General features: G+C 43.9%; 2 protein-coding genes across 3 annotated transcripts; one reads left to right on the top strand and one right to left on the bottom strand.

Annotated features, from left to right (window-relative positions):
• Positions 1-420: 420 nt before the first annotated feature.
• wee2 (WEE2 oocyte meiosis inhibiting kinase) lies at positions 421-4,477 on the bottom strand. Of its 2 annotated transcripts, none has more exons than XM_026176666.2 (12): positions 4,313-4,477; positions 3,708-3,983; positions 3,407-3,615; positions 3,167-3,224; positions 2,654-2,823; positions 2,433-2,554; positions 2,205-2,351; positions 2,033-2,131; positions 1,869-1,954; positions 1,597-1,767; positions 1,309-1,457; positions 421-921 (listed from the first exon to the last, which is right to left on the bottom strand). In XM_026176666.2, the coding sequence occupies exons 1-12, from the start codon at positions 4,460-4,462 to the stop codon at positions 756-758; spliced, it is 1,803 nt and encodes a 600-aa protein (XP_026032451.2). In that variant the 5' UTR covers positions 4,463-4,477; the 3' UTR covers positions 421-755. The 2 variants fall into 2 exon arrangements, with proteins under 2 accessions (XP_026032451.2, XP_026032450.2); XM_026176665.2 differs by having other exon boundaries at positions 3,708-4,030; positions 4,313-4,426.
• Positions 4,478-4,557: 80 nt separating this feature from the next.
• On the top strand, positions 4,558-10,736 carry dennd11 (DENN domain containing 11). Its single transcript, XM_026176667.2, has 9 exons — positions 4,558-5,346; positions 5,839-5,938; positions 6,033-6,191; positions 6,871-7,024; positions 7,133-7,271; positions 7,470-7,601; positions 7,694-7,844; positions 7,984-8,052; positions 8,160-10,736. The coding sequence occupies exons 1-9, from the start codon at positions 4,935-4,937 to the stop codon at positions 8,353-8,355; spliced, it is 1,512 nt and encodes a 503-aa protein (XP_026032452.1). The 5' UTR covers positions 4,558-4,934; the 3' UTR covers positions 8,356-10,736.
• The last annotated feature ends 406 nt before the right edge of the window (positions 10,737-11,142 follow it).

Genomic DNA, 11,142 nt, shown 5'->3' with positions numbered 1-11,142 from the left:
TGCCTCTAGAAATTGTGACAGGAAAATATTTATATATTATACTATTATTAGAATTTATGCAGTTAAGTTATTGTGTTAAGAATCAGTGGCAGTGCTAATGTGGCCTCGTAAAAAAGAAAAAAAAAGGAAAAGTGTGTGTGTGTGTGTGGGGGGGGAGGTAAATAAATCTAATTGGATCTGTCTTGGGGAAGCCTATACTCCAGTTGGTATTCAAGATTATGACAAACAGAGCCTTTCAAATAACTTTCACAGTATGGTGGCTCATGCTTTTCAAGCCCAAAATACAGTTGGCTGTAGTTATAGATAAGAGCAACACTACACTGGAAAGTCCCTGTTCATCTTCTGGATTACAAAGGTCACCACAGAGACACAGGAAAACAAAATAAAACAGTCTACTCAAAACACAAAATAAAATGCTGATAAGATGCTTAAAATGTTTATTTACAGGTTTTAAAAGAAAAAAAAAAAAACAACCAAGTGCCTGACTTGTTAAGCATACTGGTCTTCACTTGTTATGAGATGTTAAAATTATCACCTGGAACATGTTTGAGTCAAGAATATAATTAAAACAGTTCTGCCCGATGCTTTAAGTCTGAGTCACAACGTAAAATAAGATTATGTAGCGATCGTCTCTGTTACGGTTGCTGCTGGAGTCACGCTACATTGCCTTCTGCTGCATTCTTTACCACAACTTCTTGGCAGAGTGTCACAGTAAACACCACAGCAAAAAACAGAAAATTAGGCTTCACGTCATCTCAGACTTCATAACCTGGGCAATCAAAGCTCATGGATCTTGCAGTCTTTCTACCAACAAGCCTCCTCCCTGGTTTGGGGAGGGAGCCCATCTTGACAGGTGGTCTGTGCCCCTGTAGGTGGTTCTGCTTGGGTGACAAAGCTGCCTGACGGGCCTCCTGGAGTTCTCTGAAAGGGGAAATGAAAGTGTTTTCGACTATAATTAGTCATTAAGATACCAAAACCAGCCTGTTAAATATGAACATAGGAATGAGAGGTTACTACAGGCTGTCACAGGCGACTACTACAGCATTGCTGAGATGAAACAGCACCACCTGCTGGTACGATTCGTGCATTTTTTTGCATTGTCACCGCTTCAGAAGCAACACTTGGGCCTATAACTTCTCTTGGGGTTTCACTTCCTTAACAATGCATTTATTTATTATAAGTGATTTATAAGTACTCTGAAAGTCTCCCATCATCTCCATTAATTACTGCAATACTTCAAGTGCGACTTGGGTCTGAAACCTTCGAACTGGGGACTGCAGCTTAAATTATTTTCAGTTTTCTTCTTACTTCTCAAGCATGGCGGTCCTGAACCTCTCTACAGTCAACTCTCTTCGCAGCTGAGCAGCCAGCCTCTCAGTCCTCTTCTCCCTCAAGACTGTGTGCTTGCAAAGCTCCCTAGCAGATGGCCGCCTTGTTGGGTCTGGTTCCAGCAACAACTGACAGAGAAAAAGTGCTAAAGATAAGCTATTCCAGCTATAACAAGTAAAAATGATATTTAGACAGGTGGCAACTAAGAATTAGTGTTTAAATAGCATTAAATGAAATATTTTTAAAACAACAAGGTTACAGAATTACCTGAAGTAAACATCTAAAGGGAGGCGAGAGCTCCTGTGGCAGCTTGGGGAGACGCCCCTCTCTAAGACTGTGCCACTGATCTCCATTTAGCGGCAGAGGAGAAGCCCCGGCAGCCAGCAGCACCGTGAGGCCCAGGGCAAATATGTCCGCCTTGGGGAGGTGACTGTAATCCTGGGGAGCAGTGAGACAACTGAAATGTGAAATTACCACAAAACAGGAAAGTGCAACTAGCCAGTTTTCCTCTAATGCGAATGAGCATTCAGAACAGTTACCTCATGCAGGACTTCACTGGCCAGAAAGCGGCTGTCCCCCTCCTCAACTTGAGGACTGGTGGCTGATGTCACGTGACCCAGATCACCTGCAGAAAACTCAAAGTCAGCCGACGGTAACAAAAATAAATCGGTCAAAAAGGTAGCACTTTATTCAACATCAATACCGATTTTGTAAATGATTCTGGTTGAAGGGTTTCCATCTTCTTCCTCTTCACTCTCACCCGTCACAATTGCGCTGGGGCGGTGGCAAATGAATATATTACCTAAAAAGAAAAAACTGTTAGGAACGAGGCAGTGAATGAACGTCCAAAGGGAGAAGTGGTCAAACAGACGCACTTGGTTTGATGTCCAAGTGAACGAGGCCTGAGCCGTGGATGTATTTTAGACCCACAGACACTTGCAGAAGCAGATCTTTCAACTCTGCCTCTGTGAACAGCTCTCCCTTTGCCTCCCTCTTTACAATAGCGCCATTAAGACTTCCACCTGAGGGACACACACGGGAAGACAAAAATCAACGCCGTCCTTCATTTTATATTCTACTTTAGATGCCGATTTGAAACCTACCGTCACAGTATTCATTCTGAATAATCATGTGATCATCCTCAGCCCATGCTGAGTAATATCGGACAACATGTGGGTGGTGCCCAAGCACAGCATGTGCATACACTTCCTTTAGGGCCAGCTGCCTAATAAAAGAACAAAAAAAAAAAATCTTATCAGTGAAGGTGTTTAAACGATAGGGAGGGCTGATGTGTGTTAGCCAAACAGAAACGGTGCTGACTCACTCATTGGCAGAGCCTGCCAGGGGTCGTCTGGAGCGCTTGATGGCGTACAAGCAACCATCCAGCCTCTTCACACACTTATAAACTGCACCAAACTCACCCACACCAATGCACTCTAGCTCCAGGAATTCGCTCTCATAGCGTGACAGCATAAAGGCTTGGACAGCTCGTCTCTGCCAGATTAAACAGACATGGTAAGAAGGAAAGATTTCTAAAGAAAGAGCACACGTCACTCCGCATGAGAGGAGAACTGGGGTTTCTTCTGTGATGATTCACCAAATATGGTAATAAGTCCACAAGGAAATCACTTTGTGAGGATTCTGACAGCAGTTTTCTTTCTGCTAGAGATTCCTTGTAGAAATTCCGGAAGTAGGGCTGGCAGGATGTCATTTTTGGACAAAACACAAAGTGAGGAGGCAGCTGAAGATGACAAAGCCCGATGATGAAATCATATCAGAAGCATCTGAAAGGGGAGGGCTACATTCAACACAAGTACTGGTAAAAATAGCTTTGTACCTTTGGTGGGAGAAAGGCGTCATCATCCTCTTCAGATGATGTTAGGCTGTGTTTAAACCTGGAATACAGAAAGGGCATTTAGCCCTTTATATACAGAACTACAAAAGTCCGGCCTGTGTAACAGGACACGTCTCTAAGTTTAGACCAAAACTAGTTCAATTTGAATCCTGAAAGCATTTTTGTCATCAGTTGGAGATTCTTATTGTGACAGCCGGCATGTAATAAGGTGGAATCGCATACCTGCGGCCAAAGTCATCATCATCGTCACTTCTACAACTGTTCCTCCACGGTTGCTCGCTGTTCCTGCGCACCGGGTCTGGGGTGAAAGGATTCACGTTGACGAGAGGTGCTGTGATTAGGTTTGCGGCAGCTGATGCAAAACGCAGAGTTCGCTGTTGACGACTTATCTTAAGACTGGAGTAAGGCTGGGAGGCCTTTGATAGCAAACTCTATAGAAAGAGAGAAAGACAAAGAAAAAACAAACATCATTCAAGCACACAGACGGGGAACAGAAGCATCTTTACTCTATATTCTTCCCCACCTTGGGTGTGCTGGGAGAGTCACACAGTCTCAGCTTCCTCCAGGAGGCGTAAGGTATGGGGCTGGTACAGTGCTGAGGGGAACATAAAGAGTTGCTTCTACTGAAGTGACGTTGCGCTCCGGGGGTCCTGCAGGCAGAGGTGGGACTGTAGACTCTGGAGGTGCTGTCATCAGAGTTGTCACCGCTGCTGCTGCTGCTGCTGCTGCTCTCTTCTCCACAGCTAGAAAAATCTAGCTGCTGGCTGATTCCATCAAATAAAGTAGCCATGCTTGGGGCCTGAGTTTGGGGAATGGCTTCTTTTATAATGCCATATCCTTTTACACCTGAGAGCACAACAGTGCTGTGCTAAAATCTGGACCGATGTTATGCACAAAATGTGAAGCCTGCTTGTTCATAGAGGTAACAAGTTTACAGTTACACCCCCACACCTCTAAAGCCAGAGGCCTAGTGTAGGATAAAGGGTTACTATAAGCAGCCCACTAAAAGTCAAATTAATTAGTTCCCCGCCCAGTTGTTTTATTATTGCCAGCAAAAACATTAAGCTCGAAAGATGTTTCTCATATTGCTTATACCCCTAATAACGTGTGTTTATCACGTATACTTACAAACAAATGACCATCCACGCCAAAACGCTTGAATTTCGCGCCACATATGCATGACTTCCTGTTTAAATAAATGACGCCACCGGTTTCAGTCATCGAACCCTCTGATTGGTTGAGTTGTGGTAATTGAAGAAACACCTTGACGTAAAGCATTAGTAAAGAAATGTGATATTTCGTTAATGTTAGGGTAGTGTGGGGATATTACGAAAAGCTAACATTTGACATTGAAAGTAAGAATAAAAATTCATTAAAAGATTTTTTTAAATGAGCCTATTAAGTCGCTTTACAGTCATTATTAAGGACAGTTGCAAATATTCATTGTTGTAAGTAACTTAAAAGTTTGTGTATTTGACAGGGGAAATGTAAAAAAAAATAGGTCACTGTATTAAATAGTAATATAGACACGTGGGCGGAAGTGGGCTACGTCATCAAAACAGTGAGGCAGGAGGAGGAAAAGAAGCCCCGTCCGTGGATGTGACACGCTTACAAATACATAGAAAACAACTCCGCGAGCAGCAGGAAAGCATGATCCGTCTCTCACGCCGTGCTTAACCCGCTCGACACGTCGGAGCTTTGTGTATTTTCTCCCCTTCTTTCTCGTGTCCTCGGAGGCAGCAGCAGCACCATGGTGGAACAGTCGGACCGAGCCCCGCTCCTGGACTGGGAGGAGATCCCACCGCCCGATCCGAACCAGGCGGCTCAACCTACGCCTCAGCCGCCGCGAGAAGAAGACTCCGCGGCGGAGAAAAGTGCGCCGACAGACACTGCGGCTGGTACTGGGTGGAGCAGCAGCACCACCATCGACGCCACCACCATCATCATCCCCCCCGGTCCGACACGCAATGTGACAGCTGCTGTTGTTGTCAAAGGGGACGGAAGCCCGGGCCGAACCGAGCTGTCCGGGCACGGCTGGGATCGCCCGCAGCCTCTCGGTACAGACCGTAACGCCCCTTTCCCCGGCCTCTCAGTGAAGGATCAGTGGGAGGAAAAAGACCAGATAGTGGCCGTGTTTGTGGTTACCTTTGATACAAGATCAGGTGAGCAAGCAGACTTTGGTCTCTTTATCCTTCGCATTTAAAATTCTCAGACATGGACTGCGTAACCGCAGAAATGATGATCATGTGATGTTTTGACATCTTTATCTGTGCAACCGTGCATTATGCTGAACGGTTTTCATAAAAGCCACAACGAAGAAATAACCTCAACTATTGTGAGGCAACCTTTCAACACGAGACAAAAGTCAAACATCCTTTAAAGCTCATGCAAAAATAAGTTACTGAAGTCCCAAATCGTCTAAAGGGGAAATCCTTCCACTTAGATCTTGTTTAGAATTGATCAGAACTCTCTAATTCCTAAGTTTCTTCACGTTTTACATAGTTGTGTTGGCTGAGTCACTGCTTTCTTACTCTCCCTGACCTCTGGCTAACACATGACTAACATGCAGGATTGGAGGAAGTTGCCAGGATGAAAGTAGACAGTGTAGGGAGTGACTTCATGGGTTATTGTGTGTGTGTATTTGTGAATGGCAGGGAATATGATAGAGTGGTGCCTGCCTCATGACATCAACTTGGATGGTGTTGAATTCAAGTCAATGGCCAGCGGTTCTCATCGGATCACCAGCGACTTCATGTACGTACTTCCACATGTCAGATTTTCAGCTCAATGAGGCTCAGAAATCTGTCAGTCTGACGGTCTCCTGCTCTCCGTTATGCCCACTGGACAGATATTTCCGTAAGGGTGGCTACTTCGGTCTGGCATGTTTTGCGAACATGCCCGTGGAGAGTGAGCTGGAACGAGGAGCGAGAATGAAGTCTGTGGGAATTCTGTCTCCGTCCTACACTCTGCTCTACCGTTACATGCACTTCCTGGAGAACCAAGTCAGGTCAGACATGTAGAGTTGCTGTTTTCTTCCTTCCTCTTCATACCCTGCCCACAGGTTCCTTTTTATATGCCTGCCTTTAATATAGGCTCATTTATTAAACATGAACTCAGGATCCCAGTTGCAGCTTTTGTCACAAGAACCCACTGACATGCAGTTTTTCTATGAAGTCTTAGCACTGGAGTGAAGAAAATACTGTTAACAGCATCTCTCCTCCTCTCTTCTGAAACACTGCTCTCCTTGTGATAAAATCCTGAGTCTCACTGACTGTAGAAATACAGTATGTGACACAACCACAGGTTTGGGTTACAGTTAAAGCAGATCTGCTGTAACTTGAAGGGAGTGTGGAACTCTTGGCTACATTTTATGTGTGACACTTTGCAGTAGCAAGCCTAAAATGTGTGATCTGTATGGCTTAAGTGGTTAAATCAAATAGAAAAGTTAAATTTATTTCATACAGCTGGCCTCAGATGATCTCACTGTGCAATTTATGGATAACTTCTGCTTTGCACAATCTGTGATCTTGCGTTAGGAGGACCAAACACTGGCTAATACTGAATACACAATTTAAAGTCCACGTAGTAACATGAGCTGTGAGCACCGGTGGGAATGTGCAGAAAGAAGTGAGTTCAAGCTTAATCTGCTCACATTCCTTCTTTTCCCCCTTGTCATCCCCTTGAAGACACCAGTTGCAGTGTCCTGGCCAGTATTCTCCACTAGAGGCCTTCTATGAGGATAAGAAGGCCATTCTTCCCCCTACAGGAAACGGACTAGTCACCGCCTGCCCAACCTGGAGTGTTACTAATATAAGCCGCTGCATGCACCCTGAAATGAAGGTCTGAAAGCACACACTTTGGTTACTGATGCTCCCTTGTCTTGAATGCTCTGAAACATCGAACGTAACCCCAAAAATGACCACATTTGCCACTACTTGCACCCTGTAGATCACCCACCCGGCTGGCTGCATGTCCCAGTTCATCCAGTTTTTTGGGGAGCAAATAATGGTGCTGTGGAAGTTCGCGCTGCTTCGGAAGCGCATACTCATCTTCTCGCCTCCACCTGTAGGAGTTGTCTGCTACAGGGGTGAGTTGCTTAATCATAGCTTGTGCACATTTCTCTATAGCTCTAGTAATATGTGATTTACTGCGTATGCACATTCTGTTTTCACAATAATGTGATGCAAAGGGATCAAGATGTAACGAATAGTCAAACAGAGAAGCATGTGTGGTGTTTTTTCCTCTTTTTGGAGGGTTTTCATTCAGTATTTTCATATTCCCTCAGTGTATTGCTGTTGCTGCCTGGCCAACGTTTCATTACCTGGCATTGGAGTTTCTGTGCCTGAATTACGGCCTTTCTTCTACATCAACATAGCCGACATCTCTGCCCTGGAAACAGAGCTGTCATACGTGGCCTGTGAGTGAAGTTTAACTGTAAATGTTTGATTTACAACATAAAGTGATGAGTTCTTTTATATAGACATGTTTTCCCACGTGATATGTTTGAAGGCACCACGGAGAAGATCTTTGAGGAGAAAAAGGAGCTGTATGACGTCTATATCGATAACCAGAATGTGAAAACTCACAGGAGCCATTTGCAGCAGCTGCTCAGGCTGACCGCAGCAGACAAGGAGAAATACAGGAAGCTGACTGAGCAGAGGTGCGTTAAAATTGTGTCGCTCCTCTTTCTTTTTGTTTAAATTTGCAAAATGCATTTGTTTTGTGGTCATAGAAATGCGCTGCAAAATGAGCGTTTGTTATTTTTAGATTTTACAGTGACTGACTTTTTCTTTTCAAAGGCAACTGCTGCTGTACTCTCAGGAGGTGGGTGAAGACTGCACATCAAATGAAGAGGATCTTTTCATCCTGTGAGTCCTTGACAGCTGGTTGCATGGTTGATAATGGACTTGAGTCATACTCAGACAAGTGCAGTGTGGCCCACGTATTAATGCAGTTGCCTTTAATCTCATCTTAGGTTCTTTATGGAGCTTAATAACCGCATCTTCCAGACCCTGTCAGAGGTAGCAGGAAGCGCCGACCCCACTCTCACCGGTGAGCACGTGAGGGCCATGGGGCTGGATCCCCAGGGAGATCGAGCCTTCCTTGCCGACCTGCTGGAGGTTTATGGTTTCGATGTAACGCTGGTCATAGACAACCTCTGCTGCCCCTGAACCCCATTCAACCCGGGAAACTCGGAAGCCTGGATTATATGTGCCTACTAGGGTCACAAATACAAGACTCTGAAGACACTGCCTCCATCCTGGGACTTCATCTGCTCTCTTCTCTTCTGTGTGTGTGTCTCATCTTAACCTGAGGAGACTGTTTCCAACCACTGTGGAAGAAAAGGACACCTAACATTGTGCACTTCCTCACAGTGGGTGATAAACACCAATACTGCTGAGCAGACTTGTGGCCATTAACATCTTCTGCGAGTCACTCCTTGCTGTTTTTGTCTGAACCAGTTTTCTTGTGTGCATACTTGTTTGACTTTGATGAAGTGACCAGGACTGAAGCACTGGATGAAAATGTAAACTGTCTGATGATTGCACCTGCTACTGTAGTGAAGTCACCGGCACTTTGACGTCCACTTGTGGTTTGTCTAAAAAATGGATTTAAGGTTCCTCGAAATGAATTTGTGCACTTCAGATATCTTTCCTGGGGAATCACACAGACCTCAGAATAACAGCTGTAATTCTGTTCTTATGTTTTGTTTTTTTGTCTGACTATTCCTGAAATGGTTGAGGGGGGGAAAAAAGCTTTTGGACCACGTTAATTGCCTTTGAAAAAGGAAGCAATATGAATCTGAGTGATAAGGGAAAAGCTGTTCTAAGGACCTTGCTCACCTCCATGCACCTTAAACAATATTTAGATATCACAGAGTGCAGGAGATCGACGCATTCTGGAAACCTTTTGCATTGTTGTACGTCGAAGCTTCTCATTTGTCATAATCGGTGGAAGACTTTTCAATGAATGTGTAACTCTTATTGTGAATGCTGCACCACGTCCGCCACGGGACTGTTTCCCGATACACACAGTCACGCTTAAATTGAACTTTTTATATGCTGTTTTTATGATTTACAGTCTGAGCCATCTAGTTGTTCCAGAGCGGGAGCACCTGTAAATGAGCCGTCACATTTTCTTTTTCAAACTACTGCAGAGCCTTGTTCATATGTCTCTTAGAATTCTGCTAACTAAAGCGTAATCGATGAAGCTGTTTGTTGATCAGCTCCTGTTCAGATGTGTTCATGACAAAGATCTCTTTGTGTGCGTTTAAAAAAAACCCTGTAACGTCCTGAGCCGAGCAGAAGCTTTAACTCCTCTGTGGGCAAATTCACGGAAAGGACTCGGTCTGTTCCGTCTGTTTTTCTCAGTCCTTTCATCAGTGAACCCAGCTTTAGAAATGGGCCAACTGTGTCTTTTGAATACTGCTGGCAGAGTGCTTTTATTTCAGCCACCCCTTTGCCAACCACGGTGATAATTTGTTCCATGTTGGAACACATAAGTCTGACGTTTGCCTTGTATAAAATTGAAGAAGTGGTTTTAACTTTCTCTCTGGCGTACTCCACCCCAAGCATATTTTTTCTGGCTTTGTTAAGAAAATAAAATGCACTAAGTGTTGTATATTTAAGAAAAGGGTAGTAAAGGAGACCTATTCTGCATTTCCTTAGTGGCTCATATACGCTCATACTAAACATGGCCAAAGTTTCAAATAACGAGGTCTGGGAAGCAGATTCTCTGAACAGTCATTTTTCACAGTGTTATATATTTAAGATGTTGCTTCTGTGTAGATGAGAAGCCCCACCTCCTGTTCGTGAGGGGCAGCCAATCAGAAAGGAAGAGAAACTAAAACGTCAAAGATCTGCACCACAGCCAAGTATTTAAGACAAATAAGGATTATTTTGAACTCTGAGTGATGCAAAGCAACTCTAGTAGTATCCATTCAAAAACATGACCTGGAAATGAGCATCGTAGGTCCCCTTTAAGCCCTGTTTTTTGAATGGGGCCTTATCATAATGTGACGTTTTTCAACTTACAAGAGCAAGGTGACTGATTTCTCTGAAAACATTACGTACACTGTCATGAGAACTTCAGAATGACCTTAGCTTTTCCACGATTGACTACCTAGTCTGTTCACTTATCAGCTGATATATCATCTTTCCTCTGACAGCGTTTGTTTTCCAGATGTATGTTTAATGTTTAAAAGAAAAAAAGGGAATGTGCACAACACAAACCACTGTATAAAATGCCTTCTTTGTGGAACTGTTCACAGATGTGTACCAGCATTAGCTAAATGATTCGTTTGTACAGCCTTCTCACATTACTGAATGTCACAGACGGCAAAAGTATTGCACACATGCAGCAACGTATCCAAATAGTGTGACTGTTTTTTTTCTTGATTGTAAGCGTAATCACACAATAACAAGTCTTCACCTCTACTAATGCGAAACACTGTAAGAGATGTCAGTAATGTACACGAGAACTCAATAGCATGAGCAACTGTCAGTTTCACTGTACTGCCATTGTAAAACAATAAAACACTGATACGGTTCAAGCGTTATCTAATCTTCTTCTAACACCGCATCATTTTCCTATTTCAATTTAATAGTCCTCCTCTGTAAAAAACAAACAAACTGTATTTAAAGTCAGTCGTTCTTTAGCAAAAACGTAGAAATTCCGTTTATATTCCACCTGAAACCTTCAGATTTTTCAACCAAACCAAAATGAACCCACAGCATTCTCAACGGGCCCCACAAAGCAGCCACAAGCTTAATCCTGCAGATTTGCTGTCTTAACGCCATCTGTCCGATCAGACTCGGCATCTCCGTGCAGCGTGCCAAAACTCCAGGTCCAAGCTACTGCAAAACACTCAGGTCGGCACAACGTCCCCACATTGATCTTTACTCAGTCACTTGCTCCTTTCTCTTTAAATGAGCTCGACAATTTTTCCAAGAAGACCA

Source organism: Astatotilapia calliptera, chromosome 7 (assembly GCF_964374335.1).
Source record: "Astatotilapia calliptera chromosome 7, fAstCal68.1, whole genome shotgun sequence".
Classification (NCBI taxonomy): Eukaryota; Metazoa; Chordata; class Actinopteri; order Cichliformes; family Cichlidae; genus Astatotilapia; species Astatotilapia calliptera.
Note: the sequence above shows the minus strand (reverse complement) of the source record. Positions and strands in the feature narration are given on the sequence as shown.